Source organism: Crocodylus siamensis, chromosome 4, assembly GCF_052110815.1.
Source record: "Crocodylus siamensis isolate JL-2025a chromosome 4, ASM5211081v1, whole genome shotgun sequence".
Taxonomy (NCBI): Eukaryota; Metazoa; Chordata; order Crocodylia; family Crocodylidae; genus Crocodylus; species Crocodylus siamensis.
In genome coordinates, this window is record NC_143398.1 from 72,324,652 (window position 1) to 72,346,416 (window position 21,765).

The following is a 21,765-nucleotide window of genomic DNA, read 5'->3' on the forward strand; positions in this document are numbered from 1 at the left end:
TTCCCTCCTTAAGACACACTTCCCAATTTTGGGAAGCTGATTTTTGTGGAAAAGGTATGCGATATGTGACTATCCATGATATATTCCCTTGGAATCTTTTCTTTGACATTTCAGTTAAATCCAAATGGCATTAAGTTATTACCTTATCAAATAAGGGTTGATAGAGAGCAGCGTATTTTCTTTCCAGTTCATGAACTTCTTCATAAAACTTTGCTTCAATCTGCGCACACTTAACTTGAAGATTCTTGAGAGCATTCACCCGTCTCTTAACTACTTTGGGCAAGCTGAAAATTTCAGTTATGCAAAATTATTATTACCATTTATCAATTAATTTCATAAGAAAACCACCAAAACAAAAGCACATACTGACTCATCAACTGCATCCTCACTAGCCAACTTCTATCAAATAGTTATGTTGCATTTACTACTTTTCATACTTCAAGCTATGAAAGCAGAACATGACCCGCTCTATCCCATGCTGAATCAAAATGTTAGTGCAGGCTCTTATGAGGTTTCATTAAGGTTAGGGAGAAAGTATTCCAAAAGAGAGGGTGGTAGGCAGTTTTATTGCACAAGTTCTTGACTTAAGTCAGAATCGATAATGCAAGACTGCTTTCTTAACAGGACACATTAACTGAACTCAAATTAAATTAATGCTCCTTTGACTCACTTGACTGTCAGGGTACTGACTTTCTTGTGCAAAGTTGGGTCAAACGATCAAGATGACAAGGTAAATTCTTAAGCTTCCTTAGGAAAAGCCAAGCAACTTCAGGATGTGTGTCTAGTTTTTAGCCAAGAAGCCAAGTTAAAAGCCAAGTTAAAAGCCAAGAAGCTATTACGTAGGATTTCCGTAACTGAAAAGGATTGGTTTGTCAAGGAAAACAAATTATTTTATAAACACGCTGAAAATTGTTTAAGTAACCCTGACTATAGAATAGACTAGTGGTTCTCAACCTTTTAAGGCTCAAGCCACCGCTGCAAACTTGAGGCAACCCTTGGAAAATGCCAACTCTTAGTTTTCACTTTTTTTTTTTTTTTTTTTTGACTACAGAAAATACAGACTAGTATTTCTGCTGTAAAGAACACATACAGACCACAACAGGCCAGAATGTTTCAAAAACTACAGATTCCTATTCAAAATCTCTGGATTAATCTTGTTAATCTTGTTAGGTCTGCGTACCTAACAGGGTGCCACGGCACCCTGGTTGAGAATCACTGAAATAGACTAAACAGCTGCAACCCCCTGAGCTGCTATTCTTACTTGTCACTACAACTTAGATATAAAGCAAGTACTAGTTTGTTACAAAGACTAAGACACAGATCCTCAGATACACAGTGCAGTCTGCAGGTGCAGTGGGCTGCATATATAGCTTACGCTCCAAATCCTGGACCAACAGTGAGCTGGTCCAGTTCTGCAGAATAAGACTGAAGCTATCTGATTAATGTTACACTGGATTACCTATATTAGTTATTGTGAACCTATTCAGCAGGCTATATGAAAAACCCAGCCTACCCTGATAGGTGACAAAATATATAAGAACTTCTAAGTATCACAGGATTTTTAGACCAATTGTTTTCAACCTTTTTCATTTGCAGATCCCTAAAAAAAAAAAAGTGAAAGGAGGTGCTGGACCCTCTGAATGGTAAGCGTAGGTATTCACATACTTTTCAACTGATCACAGTCATCTTTTGCGGATCCCTTAGACCAGGGCCAGGCAATTATTTTGGGCAGAGGGCCACTTACCGAGTTTTGGCAAGCTGTGGAGGGCCGCATGAGTAGCCCCACTCCTTGACAGGTGCTCCGCCCCTGGTTGCCATCTTGGAACTGGAAGTCCCACCCCTATACTCTGACCCTTGCCACCAGAAGTCCCTCCCTTTGCCCCTAGAAGTACTCCTAGATGGCCCCCGGGTTCCTGGCAGCCACAGGAGCCTCTGGAATGCAAAAGCGTCCATGGGCCTAATCCTGCTCCTGGCAGAGCCTCCCTGCCCATCCTAGGGCTGGGCGGGAAAGCTACTGTCAGGCCCCTGGTATGCAGTCCCACCTGGGGGCCGGGGCCTAGTCCTCCCCCCCCCCCCCCCCCCGACATAGCACCACACCCTGGGGCTGGTTGTGGGGAGAGCCAGCCAGGCCCTTGCTGCCGCAAGCCTCGTGGCAGCATTACATCCTGCACCTGAGGCTTGGGGCAGAATTGCCCGGCTGCCACCCCCTGCACAAATAGACCTGGTGAGTGCTGGTGTCTTGGCGGGGGAAAGCCAGGCCCCATTCCCCTGCAGGGGCCTGCCGGCAGCTCGCCCCCCCAGTCCTGGCACAGGCAGGGAGCACCAGGAGCAGAAGCATGGCTGCTTTTCTGCTCTGGAAGCTCCTGCTGTCACAAGGAGCACAGGGGCCCCAGGAAAGCTCCTGGCTGTCTCAGAGGGCAGCATGGGGGGCTGCTCAAGGCCGCTGGGGGTGGCACGACCAGGCCAAGGGAGGCAGCACAGAATTTCTGACAGGAGCCAGGGGCAGATAAATATTAATATTTAAAAAAATATGTTAGGGGCCCCACAGAACAGACAGAATGGCGTAGCAGGCCAGATCCAGCCCATGGGTGGTATTTTGCCCACCCCGCCTTAGACAGTCTGCAGATTCCAGGGTCTGTGGACCACAAGTTGAAAACTAATGGGTTAGACTAATGATACTCCCAGGGCCAGTTTGGTGACTTATGTTTATGTTCCAATGGCAGTGAAGCACAAAAGCAGCTTGTTATATTCTCAAATCTAAGATCAAGTATTCTACATAAACCTAATATAAAAATGCAAAATATACTTCATAAGGTCTCAGGATAACGTAATATGCACAACTTGAAATTAACAGTAGAGCCAATATTTACACCCTGAAAGTCCAAATTAAATACAACTCTCTCATCTATGACTACTGATACTGTGCTATAAAACCTTTCACATTTTGTTCTTGTGCAAGTATAAATGGCTAAAAAACGATAAACAATAAAGTCACAGTCCTTTCACTGCCTCTCTGTAAGTAAAAGAAAAAAAAAAGCAAGATATTTTTTAAAATATCTGATGCATTTTCACAAAGGAATTATTTAAATGCTACCATAATACACCAATTAATTTCAAAGTGTGAGCATAGAATTAGGAACTAGAAAAACATTTAAGATTGTTAGCACTCGTCTACCTAACTAAGCAAGATGCTAGATTCGCCACAATGAACTGTAGGACGAGTGCTTTTGTTACCCTACCCACCTCAACACTGATGACAGAAGTGCAGAACTGTCACCCTTCCTTAACGATTTTAACAGAAACACACAAACACTTACTCACTGGTAAGATATCAATTTCTAGTTACCAATATTTCAGCATCTACCTTGCCTTTTTCTGACTTTGGAAGAACACGTCCATAGTATGTACTACCAAAGAAATTCATTAATGAAAATTTAGAAAAATGTTATATTGTACTCATCTATAACACTCATGTTATTTTACTTTCTCCAAAAAACATGTTCCATAAATTATATTCAAATGTCTTACTAAATGTTTTGCTGCAAACTTAACTTTCAGGAATGGAAAAAATAAGAGGAACTTCAGTGACCAGCAAAGGTTAATGGTGAAAAGGGGTTAAGAAGGAATGTTAGTAAGACTGAAGTAGACCATACAATTATCACTCATTTGAATGCCACATGCAAATATTGTTTTAACGTTCAAGGACATTGGAGAGGTTCTAGTAACTGTATATAAAATATCAAGAAAGAGATACTCAAAAATCCATATTTCCATGCAGAAGCTTTCATATAAATCAAGAGTAACCCACAGTAATTTAATGCAGGTGAACCTTTCACAATAAAGATCCTAGATTCTTTAGCATAAATTATATTTGATAGAAAAGTAAAATACAAAAACTGCCAATGCCAATCTCTTCCAAGGTTCAACTGAGATTTATACATATGTCTTACACGTCTTTTTATTTTTATGACAGTTATGAAGAAAGTCTCTACCAGGTTACAGGTCTAAAAGAACTACAGCTGAAGGAAGAACATATGCAAGACATCCAATCATGACTCGATCTGCTTTTCAAAAGCCAACTGAATGAATACAGAAGCAGAACAAGGTCTCCAAGCTCTGACCTACAGAAAGCCTTTAATATCACTTATGAAGCAAGGCTTCAGTGATATTAATGTAATAATGTTGAGGAGGGTTGCAAAGCAATTACTTGTGCGTAAAAGTCAAAATCTAAACATGGTCAGAAATTCTCTAACAGAAACCTGCCTGATTTTTTGATAGCCTGTGTGTCCCATTCCTCAGGGTCCACCTGACAGACTGCTAGATAACCTAGATATCTATCCTATCCTCCCTCCTCAACAACCCAGACTTCCAAAAAGTTTTTACTTCAGTCCCCCAAAGTCATGGGGCAATCCACAACCAGGACTTCTGGAGTACAAGTCCAGAGCTGCCAAGGCTTTAAGATAGAGGTACACTGATATATCATTCCATATCACATAAGTGCCGATGAAAGGAAAATTACCATTATCAGCAGATCAAGACTCCCATGGTGAGGAAAAAAGTGGGGCTGAGCAGGCACTGCCTAGCCAGAGCAGGGAATGTGCCCCTGCCAGGAGTGGGGTGGAGCTGCAGGCAGCTTGTCTCAGAGGTGTGGTGGGGGGCAGTTCTCTGCCACTGCATGCACCCCTCGGGGAGGCATGGGAGGGACGTGCCATCCCCCCACCCCACCCCAAATTTCTGCATGGGGTGAGGGTGGGCTGCCTGCTGTGGGCTTGGGGCCAGGGACTGTGCCTGCTTCTTTCTGGTGGGTAGGCTGAGCTGCAGCTGCACTCAGGGTGGGCGGTGGTGGTGGTGGGAGAGGGGGGGCTCTGGAGTGGCTACAGCCACCCCAATATTCCTAGTAGCCCCCACTCCCAGCACTGCTGCTGCCTGCCCTGAGCATGGCTCTGGCCCAGCTTCCCGCTGGGAGCTGTCCCCCCTCCACTCACTCCCTGGGCAACCTGCCCTTGGCTTCACCCTGCTCCCAACAGTGGTGCATTCACTGCCCTGGCTGGGCTGCACCCACCCTGCCCCAGCCCCACTAACTGTGGGGGCCTTGATCTGTGCTCCCCACACCTCTGCCCTCCCACAGACTTACTGGCTGAATGCTGCTCTACAAGCTGCTGGGCTGCATATTGGCTATGAGATGGGCATCAGCCGATATGGGCTGTTAATAATTGGCCATCAGTTTTGGCCAAAAAAATCTTGATTGGTGCACCCCTTTAAGCAGTTCCAAAACCCTTCAAAAAACCTTTCAGCTGGATCAAAATTAAAAGCCGTTCTAAATGGATTTCTGAAGCTCCTGTTCCATGAGAACTATTAAAATTGTTTGTTACATTCTGGAATGGAAAAGCCAGTTTCTGATAAATTCTACTAAAATCTTAAAAGGAACTTGTGGGCTGTTTATATTGGGGTGGCCCAGTTATTAAATAAAGTTCTGCTGCAAAAGTCACCTGCTGTAGTAGTCTCATTTTGCAGCAAGAGATTTCTAGTTGATTACAATCCATTTATAAACTTCAGAAAATACAAAGGTGTAGCAGATGAATTAACATACCCTCATAGGGCAAAGAAAAGAAAGACTCAATGCTGGCTGAGAACAACATTGCTGGGTGCTCAGACTAGAGAACAGAGGCATGCATATTACACAGTCGTAGAATCATTATGCAATTCGCCCCTTGCCATGCAGTCAACTCTAACCAATGGCCAGGGAAGCGTAGATGTATACTTAAAATACTGATAGGAAAACAAGAGCATGAGGGACATTTTGAAAGCTACATGCATACATATATTTGAAAAAAGCAGGCTCAACAAGTTATTCTTGTTACTTTCTCCAGCATCTTTTCACTGAACAGTTAGATAAGTTTTCAGTACAATAAAACCAAGTTAAAATGCTTTTATAGTAAAGGATGTGCTACTGTACTTGAATAGATGAAGAAATGGTACAGTATCTTAGTAGAAGTGGCTGACTAGAGGAATGGCATGAAAAAAAAATCAATATTATGACTTATGCTGTTCACTTCTTGGATGAAGGACCTGGAAGATTAGTAAAGGTTAATTAATACCTGAAGAAAAACAGAAGAGAGAATATATAATATATAAAATTCCAATAGTATACAGTATTTAGAACAGAAGTAGAGCATTCTGGTACACAGATTTTGAATTAAATGTTTAATCTTAACGATGATGCACTTTTTAAGCTTGCCTGCAGCTTCTCCACTATCCACTGAGAAAATTCCACTCTGAAGAGACGTTTCTTGTCAGGAACAGGAAGTGCCTGCTGCTCTGACTGCAACTTTGCTTTTCTGTCTCATTGTTTCCTACTACACCTAAAGCCTGAAGAGCATGACATTACATTTCCTCCTGTACTTTCACCCACAAATTGCATAGCAGTAGTCATCTACATGTTTAAGGCATTTCCCCCTTCAGCTTCATGCCCACTTGGCTACTTCCCTGGATTTTATTATTTTTAGACAATTGTGGGAGCTTATAAGCTCCCACAACACTGGCTTTCCTTTATACCAGGGGCAGGCACCTATTTCAGGTGGAGGGCCGCTTACTGAGTTTTGGCAAGCCATTGAGGGCCTCATGACAGGCAGCCAGGGCAGATAAATATTAATTTTCTAAATTTTTTTTAGAGGCCCCACAGGATGGATAGAATGGCTTAACAGGCCGTATCCAGCCTGTGGGCTGCATCTGGCCCGCGGGAGGCATTTTGCCCACCCCTACTTTACACTGTCACATGGAGTAACAAAGAAAGCTCTAGAGATAACAAGGAAACTATGCCAAGTAGCTCTCTCAGTCATAGTAGAAAAAGATGTACTCCAGAAAAGGGTTTTCGCTTCCCTCCATATTCTTCAAGGCCTAGAAAAGAGCTCTATATAACAAAGTCAGATCTTAGATGAAACTTCCAAGTGTGGTTTTTCCTGCGTAACTGCATTATTAGGTGAGGAACTTCTCAAGGCAAAAAATTATGCCTCTATATCAGGGTGGACAAAATATGGACTGCGAGGCCATTCTATTCGGCCTGCAGGGCCCCTAAAATTTTTTTGAAAATTAAAATTGATCTGTCCTTGGTTCCTGTCAAAAATTGCAGGAACAGGGGAAGCCCTGGCAGCTTGTAAACCAGCCCCGCACCAGCTCTGGGCTCACCCATGGGGGCTGTGCTGCAGCAGCAGTAGCTGCAGCCCCTGTCATGTCCTGTGCCAGGCAGCGTTTGCTGCTGCTGCCTGGCCAAAGCTCGCCATGGTAGGCTGCAATGTGACTGCCACCACCGCCTCTGTGCTGCCCAGCACGCAAGCTCCGGGCAGGCAGCAGCAGCAGTGACGAACACTGCCCGGCGCAGTAAGTGGGAGGAACACAACTGCTGCTGGCATGGCACAGCCCTGATGGGCAAGCCCAGAGCTGGTGCAGGGCTCAGGTTGGCAGCAGCTGCGGGTTATAAGCTGGTGCTGAGGAAAAGTGGTCCCTTGCCCACCCTGTGGCCAGCGCCCTGTGCTGCAGTTGCTGTGAGCTGTGAGCAGCTGCAGCAGGGAGTGCAGGCCACAAGGAGGGTGAGGGGCCACTTTTCCCCGTGCTGACCAGCTCCTTCCCTGCCAGCGAGCAGGGGGTTGGGGTTGTGCACTGCCCCCTCTCACCTGTATCACAGGCTGGTGGGGACACTGGGAGTGAGTGGGCACGGAAGCACAGGGCCTGCACCGGTGTCCTGGGGCCAGCGCCAGCAAGGCCCAGAGTTCAGCAGCAGGGGTACGGGGTCCTGGCCAGCAGGAGCTCTATGGAGTCAGGCCAGCTCCCTCCTCTCCCAGGCCCAGCCCAGCCCAGGTCCACAGACCCCTGCCAGCCTGCACCCTGCTCTGGGCCACACCGATGCTGGCCCTGCGACATTGGTCCCAAGATGTTGAGACACTGGTCCCAAGATGGTGACCAGAGGGTGGGGCACCTGTCAAGGGGCGGGGCACCTGTCAAGGGGCGGGGCTACCCATGCAGCCCTCGACAGCTTGACAAAACTGGGTAAGCGGCCCTCCGCCCGAAATAATTGCCCACCCCTGCTCTATATGCAAGCAATTTGCATCAGCCACTGACAATCCAACATTAACAACTCTGCAAGTCTCTGTGGCTTTGATATAAAAAGAATACCCAAAAACAAGAGGACCAAATCAGACAATTTTTAAACACCAGTTCCAAGACCATTCAGGATACTGATACTTTTTAAGACGACAGTGCAGGGTTGTGAAAACAATCTTAAAGCAACTAGAGGCATCTTGTAAAGACATAATACATATGCCACAACAGCTCCTCATCTACTCTCCCTTCTCAAAGTTGTCATGAAGAGATTCAGTGCCTGCTGTTTTCCATCCTGAAGTTTATTATATGCTTTTGGACTAAATGTTAGCTGTTTCTACATTTACTATGACATGAGCAGTAATTTAAAATTACTAGCATGTAATATGGGTTAGAAGTAAAGAAATTCCCTGAATAATGTTGGAGTACTTCTATGTACCTCGAGATTACTTAATAATAAAAAAAGTAAAATAAACAAACATATTGCAACAAACAGCAAATGAAAATAAGTCATACCTTTCTATATATCCTGTAGATGTTCCTACCAGACCATCAAGTCTTTCCTGAAGGGCTGCAAGAATCTGAGGGTTTTGCATCATCTGCACAGTCAGCTGTCGAGCTAAAATAAAAAAAAAAAAATAATATTCTTCTCATACTTGAGCTATAAACTTTTTACAGTATCTTTATCATGCTCAAATAGTTACTTTAATCTAGCATTTCAACAGATCTAGCAATTCTATAGTAGATTTGCAGATTTATATAAAACAAAAATCATTTGTTGCTATTCACATAAATCTTCATCTATTTACTTTTCAAATTCTTTATTAGACTCCAAGGAGCACTTGTACTGCACAGCAAATTGTCAAGCAAAGTGTTCTGGGATGAGAAGTTCTTGGGTTTTGCTTTTACTTGTTTTTACACATTCCCCATTTATTGTGACAATTGCTTTGAACCTGAATAGTTTCTGAAATTAAGCTAGATAAATGGTAAAGTTCATTTGTGAACACTGACAGACATGGAAACTAGTAAAAGCTTTGTCATGCATTGATAAACAGAAAATCTGCTGAACTGCTGCTTGCTATGGCTAATAAAAATAATGACAATAGACCAGGGGTTGACAAGTTCTTTGGCTGGAGTGCCAAAAATGCCCCAATATGACCCATGCCTCCACTTGGTAAGCCAGGGGTAGGTAGCAGGGGGAGCTCGAAGGGGCCTGATCCTCACTGCTGGCGGTGGGAGCATGCACACCACTGGGCAGAGATTGCATTGCTCTGGTCTCTTCCCCATCATCCACCCAGAGACACATGTGCAGCCACCAACACCACAAAGCCCAGTCAGGGCACCAGACTATGGTGCAGCAGCCTGCATGCAGCCTCCCAGCTGCCTGCCACAGTTGGCCTGGGCTCTGGGCAGCTGCATGCAGTAGGTAGGCTGCAAACAGCTGCAGCAGTGTCTGGAGCCCCAGTACTGGCTCTGTGGCAGCAGTAGGTGCACGCACACCTCCTGGCTCCCTACCACAGAACCCCTGTGAGCTGCCTGCAGCAGGGCTTGCAGCTTCCTGCTGCAAGCAGCCCAGGCTTCAAGGTTAGCAACAGCTGCCCAGAGCCTGGGCCACCTGTGACATGCCAAGCAAAATGGCCTCGCGTGTCATGCTCTGGCATGTGCGCCAGGGGTTGCCACCCCCTGCTATAGACACTACATTAGTAATAAATAATCATTACAAATCCTGTAGAACAGTGGTTCCTAACCTTGGGCTGCGACCCAAATGAGGGCTGCAGGGACCTGGCAGCACTGCACACAAAATACAAGCTGTGCTGCATGCTGGGAGCTCCCCTGCCCCTGGGCCACCAGCACCGCAGCCGCACTCTGCTCCCAGCAGTAGGTCATGGCAAAAAAAGGCTGGGAACCACTGATGTAGAAGAATAATATTCTGTGGTTAAGGAACTTATGACTAATATTAGGATTCGTATTAGCTACTTTAGGTGCCTTTAATATTTCTTTGGATGCCAGTATGCAATAGCTCAACATGTCTTTAATATATGTATTACCTTTGCTGTTGGCATCCTCACCAGTTTCTTCTTCTTCCACTTCTTCAACATCTTCCATATCCTGCTGGTCAAGTTCAGCCTGTTCTTTGCTATTAGAAACATTAAATTTGAGGGTCAAGAGGTTATTGTTACCTATTCCCACCCACATTTTTATTTTTTTTTAAAAACAAGACACATTTTAGAACTTGGTCTACAAAGCTAGTTACAAATACTGTATTAAGTCCCAGTGTAAACAACAGAATGATGTATTCTATTTTGGTCTAAATTTCCTTCCCCGAGTAAAATCTAACCAGAAATAAATCTATTAATTTTACTTCTGATATTCAAATAGTGGTTTAGCAGTTCACAGAAAGGAACAGATTTCTGAAAATGATTCCTATCTAATCCCATTTTGGAGATTCCCTTGCAACTGTCTGGTTGACCTCAAGCAAATTAACCAACTTCCCCACTCACAGCATTTCTCCATCTATAAAATGGGTATATATTCCATAGTAGGTTACTATTTATTGATTTGAAAACCACTTACTACAGGGACAGAGAAGTCATGTCCAGCCTGATAGCAGTAATGATAATGCTGGTAGCTTTAATCCTTTATTACACTACTTAAATTACATCTGGTAGTTGAACAAATTATATACAAGTCAAATTTTGCTTAATCTCTATTGCTATGAAGATCCTGGCAGAACACTTAGTAAAATACAACATGAAACAGATGTTATGGCAATGTAATATTGTTTACATTAAGACAAGAACTATTCAGTTGTCACAGCAGTTGGAAGAACAGAATAGCAGATATAGTAAAACAGAAGACACAGCAACACCTTGAAGATTAACTCATTCAGAAAGTGATGAGTTTTCATAAGCTACAGCCTACTTTGTTAAAGTCTGTGACAGTTACAGTCAAACTTAGCAGTCAAAAGACTTTACTTACTTGTCAATGTCTGCCATGTTCTTAAACCTCAAGAACCTAAAAAAAAATTAGCAACATTAGATTTTTGCATATAGCATCTATGTACCTCAGACAGCACTTATTTTAAATACAAAGTTTGGAAACCGCATATGTTCTGAAAATTAAGGTAGCATTTGAATTACCAATAGATAACCCAATACAACCACTGTTTGAATGCAAGTATGAAGATACATCTAACAGCACACACCACTTCCAATCAGAGAACTGAAAATACAGACATCTTATGTACTAGGGTTTTTTGTTTTTGTTGTTTTTAAACAACCTGTGTTGTCCCGATAACTAAAATTCAGCATACCTGAAAAGAATGTTTTATGACTGTTCAATGGCCACAAAAACACATTCTATACACGTTTTCTCCAGAAGTAGTTTTGTAGACAGGTAAGAATTTTTCATCACATCAAAAAGGCAGATTTTGTTGACAGGTTTGCAAAAACTGACAATTTTAAAAGACTGCTATAAACAAAGATTCGATCATTTGAATGCCTAAAGAATTGGAGATGGTCAACTCAAAACGTCTATTATTCTGATTTAAATCTGCCCTATAAAGAGACTTAAACCTTTACCAAATTTTACAAAATTATCATCAACCCTCTGTAGACTATGACAAGTGTAACAGTGTTCTGATTTCATAGACGTTAGGTCTGGAAGGGACCTCCTCGCAAGATCATCGGGTCCAGGCCCTGCCCAAAGGGTAGGAAGTCAGCTGGGGTCAGATGACCTTAGCAAGGTAAACATTCAGGCATTTCTTGAACAGCCCTGATAGAAAGGGTAACTATTAAAGGGCTGTTTTGAAAGTCAGCAGGCACTAATAAATTCACCTACAAAGATATAAGCGTTCTTACTTGCGATCAATGTTAGATCAGGCATATTCATATATATTTTTAAACAGATACTGGAGAACTTGAGAATGTAAATACTAAACTCCTAGACATTACCACACTGTGTATGGACAGGGATTCATAAAAACAACTGGACCAACTTGACAGCTGCCCTATTCTTTTACACTAAATTTATGTACCAGACTGGCAGATACTACAAAGGAAAAGCAAAAAAGTCTTTACTCCAAGTTTCACTTCGTAATCTTTTAAACTGTTACCCTCCATGGTTCTAGCATTAAGGAATTATGGGAGCCTTTAAGGGGAGATCCAGAGGGGGTGCAGTGGTGTACCATGGTCCCCAAAGAAAGCAAGAACTCTGCCTCCCAACTTCCCCTCCATGCTCTCCCAGGGGCAAGGGGAGTTCCTGTCCCGCTCTTTTTTATTTTTTGCTTTTTTATTATTTTAAAATAATAGTTCTAGTTAATTTTTTAAAAATGACTGTACCAGCGCTCTTGATACAAAACCATTGTATCATTTTAGCTAATGAACTAGGAGTAACTTTAGCTCAGATGGAAATTAGTCACTCAAAGCGAGTGGCTTAAGTTTTGCACCAGATAAGTCTTCTTTTACTTACACTGATAACTCCTATGTAGACACAAACCCTTGCAATAGCACTACAACTAACTGCAACATGCTGTCAACTTTTGACACATCTGAAAAATCTACTCCTCTTATACAGCCTTTTCCATTTTTAGCTTTGTTCTTGTTTATGGAGTGTGCATCTTTGCACTGACAGTCTCATTACCCCATTACCTTCCCCTTTTCCTCTCTCCCAGTATCATTCACCACTTTCCCCAAAAAATGTTATTACTCGCCCCATATCTTCGTTCTACTCCCACGAAAAGCTTCAAAACAAACAAGCCACAGCAGAAGGACTGTTTGGGGCCAAAGGGCTAACTGAGAAGCCGCTGGAAATTGATGGAACTGCACAAATAAAGGTGTGGACTTAATGCTGAGAGCTGGAGATTAGATACAAGGAGCAGATGAAATGCACCTTTACACACAGGTATCAGATGAACTTCTACAATTTTACTCTTCTGCTGCTTAAAGCTAAAATAGTAAGTCTATTCACTCCAGCCTCACTTAAACTATTCATAATTCTCTCCCCATTCCTCTTTCTCATGTTCTATATTTCCTCTCTCCTGCTCTTTTTGTATAATATGGCTAACATACTATAAATGTTAAGTAACTGTCACCCAGACATTTCACAGGAACAAAAATTAGGAACAAAACAGTGTCTGAAAGCTGCCTTTCCCTACCTAACTCTTCAGATATTGTTTACAAGATTCACTATGGTTTTTGTCCCAAGAGAACAAGCCTGGTAGCAATTTAATTCCAGCTATAAAACCCAGAAATCTGGATGCAACCACACTAGTACAAAACTATTCATACATTAATTTACACTGTTGTCAGTCTTTATATATACCTTCATACTGACCTACCAGCATGCACAGCTACCAAGCATTTAGCTAAACCGGTCCAAGCCACCACTGCATTTTAACACTGCATTGCACTAAAGTGCCCTTGGACCTTGGTCATAGTGTTCAGCAATATAAATAGGATAGTATAAAATATCATGACCACTTCCAGCAGTCAATACTTCGGGTCCTCCTTCCTAGATAATACTTGTACTGCTGGTTATGATTTTCCTCTGAAAAACCACACACCAAAAATGTGGTAGGGACCACATTTCTTGTCAGCTTACCCAGCAATCCTTACAACTGTAACAGTAGCTACATCTTGAGAACGCCATGATGAAGGGTAGCCATTGGTAGCCAGGATTCCCGATTTCCCGCCCCCAATCCACATATAACTCTGTTAGGTCTCCCTGTTCTAGAGGAAGCAGCACAGGCTCTCTCGGTTCCAGCAGGGAAGCACTCTGGGAGAAGAAAGGCAGAGCTGACAAGAGAGCACCCACTGCACTGACATGAGCTCCATATCTCCCTTCTCCTTCTCTCTTGGTGAAGGGAAGAGCAAAGCCACAGCTTCTGAGAAACGGGGATAAACGTCACCGACAATTCACTCCACTCCACTCATTGCCTATCCCGGAGAGGAAAAGGGAAGCACGGGAGGAAGGTGGTGAAGCAAAGCCACAGGTAACCACAGCCTCCTGGCCAGAGAGCAGACTGCTGCAGTTTTGAAGTTCGATAGCTGGGAGGTGTGACCTGGGGAAGGGGGGTGGTTGTAGCTGAAATGGTCCATTTTTAAATGCTTCCAAATGCAGCCAGGTATCCAGGTTGTAGCTGTATTGGTGTAGAGGAAAAGGCAATCAGGACTCGTAGTAGAGATGATAACTTTTATTAGACCAGCAAGATTTTTGCAAAAAAAATTCTTTAATTGCAAGCTTTCAGGCATAAACACCCTTCATCAGGCATTGGAGAAAAGATTGTAAAAGTTCCTCTGGGTAGAAATGAAAGTTCATATTTCATAGGATCTTATAGAGGAGTCAATAGATGGAAAACTCCTCTGGGGAGTCAGTGCATAGCTGTTATAGAGCTTCTCACCTCCTGTGAGGATCTGGGATGATGCAAGTTACCTTGAAACAAAGGCAGGAGCAGGATCTCAGGTTTCAGGTGGTCACAGTCGTTTTATAATCTTTTTTTCCAATGCCCGATGAAAGGTGTTTGTGCAATTAAGCTTGCAATTAAAGAATTTTTGCAAAAATCTTGTTGGTCTAATAAAAGATCTCTCTACTATGAGTCCTGATTGCCTGAAAATGCAGCTGCACTTTAAAGCACTTCAAACTTCACATCTGCCTGCACCCAATGTTTCCACTATTGTGATTTTAATGCAGAGTTAGTGATACTGCTGTTTTATTAGAGCCTAAGCTTCTGGAGAAAATGATCACTTCAGCCTGAACTTTCATCTGATAGCTTCTAATCTTCAGGACTAGAAATGTGACAAAAGTACCCACACACTCATAGCTTTAAAAAAGAAACTGTTTTATAAAGTCTCATGATTTGACTGGGATTGGCAACACTACAGTTATGTATTGCTACAAGGGGGATTTGATTTAAATCAAGTTTATTTAAATCACTGGTCAGGAAGGCTCGATTTAATCACCGTTTTCTACAAAAAGTGCATACTTGCTGTTTAATATAACCTTCATTAAAATATTCCCAAACAGGGTCTCTTTTACAGCCTGGGAAGCCTGCTGCCATGATAGGTTTTTCCTTCTATTATAACTGTACCATTCTCTCACTAGATCTCACATTAATGGATATGCTATACTCAGAAACTTATCCCTCAAGACTTCTGGAACATTTTGCTCGAAATGTTTCCTTTTTGTTTCTATTGCCCCTCCCTCCTTGCATTTATCTCCATATACCTCCTCCTTGCCCAGATCTACTCCACCCCAACAATCCTCTATTAACTTCTTAGAATCTTGTACTTTTAGAGAGAGAGGTAAGGGCTTAACTGACTACACAGATTTGCAGAGACAATAGGGTAAATCAGGTCTGTTATCTCTCATCTCCATATACTGCTGTTAACAAGAAGTTGTCTCTGGAGACACAAATTCACACTTTGAAAACTGAAACTAAGCATCACAGAGATACTTGATGGGAACTTCTAGACTGAGCACCAAGTCCCATTGGGTACAGTGGTTTTCTTTAATCTTTATTAACCTATAGAGGAGCCTCTGAGAACCCCATAAGATTGGACCCCTAATATAGTCCGTGGCCTGTTGTGACCTATTTACAAAACTTTTCTAAAAAGGTTACATGAATATATTGTCTCAAACAGTATATAAATTAGAAGTTATAATCCCTATTCCATGACGGTGTCTTTGAGCACTAACATATCTTAACTTAAAACTATCTTTATATAGGTTTATTTTTTTTAAAAGCATCTTCACAAAAAAAAAGATTAAATCAAAAACTCTAATTCATATTTTAAAAATCATTAAAAAATGTTTTTAATAATTTTTTTATCCACCCTGGTACTGCATTACTGTCCAGAGGTTGCACAAGTGCTGTGCAAAGGTAGAGAAATAAAGCCCGAACCTTGGAGAGATTATAATAAATTTAAGACAAGACTCAAGTAGATGCTAGAGGCAGGAAGATGCATAGTAAGATCAGACAGTGCAAAGATGTTGATGGTTTCAAGTTATGGCTGTTTCTATACACACAGGAAAAGAAGGCTACCAGTACTAAGGGGAGATTCTTTGTAGGTGTCCACCAGCTGCATTACAGATAACACCAAAAGGCCTTCTCATTTTAAAAGGCTGGCTTAGGAAAAAAAGAAAAATCCTGATATGTACTTTCACTGATCTAAAATTTGCTAAACACAGGGGGGCAAAGAGCAAGGTTAAAGGTCCAAATTTGTAATCCCTTGCTTAGTCAGATGACTGCCAAGAGACAGCTTTTCCTCCACCCCCAAACCACTTAAATTGTTACTGTTTCTAAATACGAACTTAGATTGTGCATTTTGGAAGTATACTGCAGACTTAGGAGAAAGTAAAGGAAAACATAAACACTACAAGTCTAGACTAGATGAGAAGTGTTTTGGAGTACACTAGCTACAAGGGCAATTAATAAAGGGTATTAATTTTTGACCTGATGCGATACCTTAGCCCCATTCCTTTCTAACAAGCTATGCAAACCATTCCTCACCTACTGAATCACAAAGCACACCTCTGCCTTTAGAGGATTCTGCTCTATTCAATGTAGTTTCAGTAAAATTCAATTAAACATGACTGGCATTACATAATACAGTTTAAACAATGAACTGGCACAGATGTACAGATCAGCTGTGCTAGGATGTCTCCTGGCACGGCTCATCTGCTTCATTGGGCCAAAAAAAACACACATTACCCACTGCAGGGTGAGGTCTCTGCTGCCACCAGGGCTTCAGGGGCCCAATCCTGCAAGATAACACTCAAGGCATGCCTCTGCAATCAGAAAAATCCAGGATTCCCCCATTTGCTGAAGAACACCTGTGCCAGCACGGTGCATCTTGCAGGGGAACACACATGGATTCTGACTCAGGATACACCTCTGCAAACGAGAAAACCAAGTCAGGTACTCCTGGGGCTTCTTGGGCCCAATCCTGTGCATCCTGGAAAATCCCCTACAAGGAATTCCTAGGGTGTGCAGGATCAGGCCCCCAAAACTCCAGAAGAACCTGACTGGGTTGGATGGAGAGGACAGGCAGCTCTAGGCTGCCTCCACTCATCCACCTTAAAACAAAGACACTTGCTTCAAAACAGAGACCTAGGTATATACTACCTTTTATCAGGGCTAGAAATTTGGGCATTTTTAGCATGACAAAGAGCACAGATGTCTCTCTTCTTTTACTTTGTGACATCATAAAAAACATTATGGTGGCATGAAGCTGATGTCTGTTTGCAGCTAGAGTCCATTACCATAACAATCGCTAAGACATACTGATTCCTTCACAGCAGTTAAGGGATGCTAGAGCAACTATTTTTGGGCAGAATAAATTTCTACTGCAAAGAGACCTTGAAGTGGAGCAGAGGAGAGTTAGTAGCCCTAAGTCACAGGGAGATCAGATAATTTACTGGACAAATAAGCCAACTCACTGAAACAGAGCACAAAGTACTTCTCTTTACCTCAGGGACAGTGCTCAAACTACCATCATGGGAATTTACTATCATGGAAAGAATATGCAATGTCACCTTGCATGCTACTTTCTTTTGTACGCTAGGGACTGACAACCTTTGAGTAACAGCTGGCTGAATTAACAAAACTCAGTCTAAGGTGGGACAGCACCTGCAACTGAGCCTCCACTGCTGCATCCTGCCCTAGGCTGGGGATTTCCCCACCACCAAATGCTGCCGATGAACTTCTGATGCACCTGCTCACTGCTGAATGTCTCCATTGCCAAATCACCACCACTGTACCTGCTCTGTGGGCTGGTTACAATCCCTTTGCAAACTGTAGGTTGTCATCCCTGGTGTATATGAACAATCCAATTCATGGTCTTAAATTCAAACAGTGGCACGTGCTAAGAGATAACACTGCAGTATAAGTAAAGATCAGTTTCCACTTCCACTTGTTCTACCTCCTCTAAAAAGAGTAACGCACAGTGAGAATGGAATTTCCCAATGGTATCACATCAGGTAAAAAAAATTAATATCCTTTATTTAGTTGAAAAAGTGAAGAAGTAGTTATGTTTCCCTCATGGCTGCATATATCTAGCTAGAAAACCAAGAACTTTTTTTTAACCTTTCCTATTGATTTATACAAATTGAGAGATGACAGAATGGTTAACTTGTATGCACCTGGAATTCAACTTCTCAATTATACTGACAGATTCTTAACTCTAAGAATACTCAGAAAAACTTCAGAATTAAAGTAGATAGTTTAATGAAAGCTGTCCATTTACCATCCATACATAACTATAATTAAAAAATAAATAAATAAAAAGCAAGAATGATGCATTTAGGGAATTTAAGATGAGAAGTTTAGGAGTCATTAACTCATGCAACACAGTCAAATCTACAGAATCCATTCATTCATGACATTAAGACATTATGCAAATGAACAGTTTATGGCATCCTGCAACCAAAAGAAACACTCATGCTCTTCATATTAGAGTGGTTAATCTACAATGATCAATAAGCAATACAGAATCCCTTATGCAGTGAGCTTTTCTGCGTGTTTTCTTCTGCAGCAACACATTACCACCAGAGGCAGTACATCTAGAACACAGAATGGTTCTCAACCTTTTTTGTACCAGGACCTATTTGTACACATCAATGGCCAGTCCCAACCCAGTGCTCCTCACTCCCGACCCACTGCCCTCCACCCCCACTATATGGGGCAAGAGGGAAGTGTGTGGGGCAGGAGGGCCCCAAGCTGGAACTCCGCCACCCTGTATGGGAAAAGTCACTGTTTCCAACATTTTCCTCCTTTAAAGGAGAATCCATTTTAAAAATTTGTTCACGGACATTTCATATATTCTTGCAACCCACTTTTGAGTCATGAACCATGGGTTGAGAAACTGGCCAATGGTCCAACAAAAATAGTATCAAGGTAATGAAACTTGTCCCTGTATTTTCCTTCACATTACTCATTTTGAAAATAAAGTGCACAGGTTAAAGGTGCCATGTGTGTCCCAAATGTCACTGAAGTACACAGGAGCTGCAGATGTCCTGCAACTTGAAATGAATCAATTCGATGTTCCTAATGAAGCCAGTGGCTCACTACTTCAGGATAAGAGGTCCAAGGCTTCTAAAAACATTCATTCATCCATCAAATTTACACCTTTTCTAGCACCACCAGCCCCTCCCTCTATGAGAAGACAGCAGTACCTTCCCACAGCCTGTAGTTTTTAAAATCTCATAATAGCAAGCTACCAGTTAAGAACTGATGGAACATCAATTCAATTTTCAGTGTCTTACAAAAAAAAAAGTCTAGTAAAGGGAAAAAAATTATGGAGTACTTCTAAGGCTGGTCCTAGCAAAATGATTCATTTTTAATCCACGTGGGGGGGGAAAAAGTATGTAACATTTCCACACTGAAGTTCCAGTCATGAAGCAAAGGTTCAGTTAAATAGCACTCAACTCCTCCACTGCTTTGTGATGCCTGGTGCTCACGTTATTCACTTTTGCAGCAAAGAAAGGATTCCCAGGCTCCGTTCAACACAAGCTAAAAAAAATTAAAAAGAAAATGAACTACATTACAGTTTAAAGCCTTGACTGACAATTAAGGCTATGTGCTTATTCTGTTACTGATCTGGGCTCCCATGTTCTAAAAATAGCACAGTTAACAAACAAAATGTACCCAGTGTTCTGGATGCCATCTTTTTCTAGCAAAACACTTAATAGTTGCTCTAAAGACCAAGCTCCCATTATCAGAAGCATAACTAGTGAAAAAAGTTAGAAGACATATCTGTTTTTAAAATCTCTCCTGTTTCCAGCCAATGAACCACTATTTATTGAATGAGAGGGCCACCAATAGCAGTCCTGTGTATATGAGGGATTGGCAACCTTTTTTTAAAGTCAGGGGTGGGCTGGAGGGCTGCTTAATGAGCTCTGGTGAGTTGCTTAGGGCAGTGGTCGTCAAACTTTTTTGATCACACACCCCTATCAGTAAAAAATTTTTGAGCCCACACCCCCAATATATGTATATGTATGTATGTGTGTATATATATATATTATTTCCATTCTATATACAAGTTCTAATATTTTCTTCCCGTACCCCAATGGATTGTCTTACGTGCACCACACTTTGGAGACCACTGGCTTAGGGCAGCAAGAATAGCCTCTCCCTTGACAGGTGCCCCACCCCCTGGTCACCATCTTGGGACTGCCCCTAACCCCTGACCCTTTGCCACCCAAAGTCCCTCCCTTTGCCCCCCCCAGAAAACACTCCTTTTGGGAGGAGAGGGCTGCCTTCTTGGAACCAGAAAAAAAATCATATACTAAAAGTCAAATAAATATGTTATAGTAGGTATTACAAAAAATATCTCTGTGATGATTTGTGTTTGTGTAGTGTATACAGAAGTAAGTGTATGTTGGGAGAGTGTATACGTGCCGGGTTGTGGGGGCAGGATGTGGGTGTGTGGTGCTTGTTGGGTATGAGGGAGAGTGGGGACCCCTCCACACCCTCCCCACTTTGGCACAGTCCCCATCACAGGCCACAGCAACAGCAGGAGGTGGGGTCCCTCAGGGTGCCTATGGCCTATACAGGCGCTGCTGCCCAATGGCACAGCTCCAGCCAGAGCTGCACATGGTAACAAGGAGCGCAGCCAGGCTGGCCCATTTTGCTGCAGGGAGTTCCGCGCAATAGCACATGCAGTTCCTGGCACAATGGAGCCAGCTGCCACCACAGAACCAGAGGGCAGGGCTCCCCACTACTTCTGGTGGAGTCCTGCCAGCTGCATGGGGCAGGGAAGGCAACCAGCTTCACCGCATGGGGCTTCCCATGGTGGCACATGAGTGCTGGGAGCTGCGCATATGGTGCGGGGAGGCCTGCACAATAGAGGCAGGCTGGCTTGCCACCCCTCTGGGCACAGGCTCCATGCTGCTGCCAGTCCCAGCCCCACGCGCCTACCCAGCTGCAGTTCCCCTACCTGGTGCCTGGAATGAGTTGGGAACCAAGCAGCTCTCCAGGGGCTGCAGCATTGGCAGCAGCAGCCCCACCCGGAAGCTATGTGTTGACTGGGCTGAGCCATTCCACCCACAAGGCTGGGGGTGAGGCACATGGGCTGGGCAGGGTACAATTAGTTAGCTGGTGGGTGCCCGTGGGCTGGATGACATTGCCTGGCAGGCCACATCTGGCCTTCAGGCTACATTTTGCATGCCCCTGCCCTAAGTCAAATTTTTCTTAAGTTTCAGTGGTTTCTAATTGTGAGCTGCCACTTAGGCAATGAGGCAGAAAAACAGCAATCACATTAACTGTAAGGATGTCTGGTGATGAGGTCAAAGTTAGAATAGGAGGGAAGGCTGTTATGGCTTCAGAACACAGCATGATTCCTTTTTCCTTAAAGTCTGAAAAGGAACTCAGAGGTGATTATGTAACATCCTCTCCCTATGAAAAATTGTTCTAACATAAGGAACTGCATGTGCAGTATTGAAGTTTGCCTAAATTTGCACGGTTTTTTCCTCCGATTGACAAAAAGCACATCTTCGACACAAGAAAAGCCTCCTGTCAAATTCCAAGCTGTACTGTAGAGCATGGAGGTAGCCAGAGCTTCTCAAAACTATTTTTTTAAAAGAAAAATAATCTAAGTTTAATATGGCTGATGGTATTGGACACACCAAGTTAGCTGAAACTTTCCAAATAATGCCAGTAACTGAAAACTAGGG

General features: G+C 42.9%; 1 protein-coding gene across 1 annotated transcript in view; it reads right to left on the bottom strand.

The window, feature by feature from the left end:
* NAP1L1 (nucleosome assembly protein 1 like 1) overlaps window positions 1-21,765 on the bottom strand; it is a 46,052-nt gene that overhangs the window by 18,386 nt on the left and 5,901 nt on the right. Inside the window, exons 2-5 of the mRNA XM_090041580.1 lie at window positions 11,074-11,109; window positions 10,143-10,231; window positions 8,611-8,713; window positions 143-284 (exon numbers count right to left, since the gene is read on the bottom strand). Of these exons, the coding sequence (XP_089897706.1) occupies window positions 143-284; window positions 8,611-8,713; window positions 10,143-10,231; window positions 11,074-11,090 (351 nt within the window). The 5' untranslated portion in view covers window positions 11,091-11,109. The remainder of the gene's footprint in view (window positions 1-142; window positions 285-8,610; window positions 8,714-10,142; window positions 10,232-11,073; window positions 11,110-21,765) is intronic.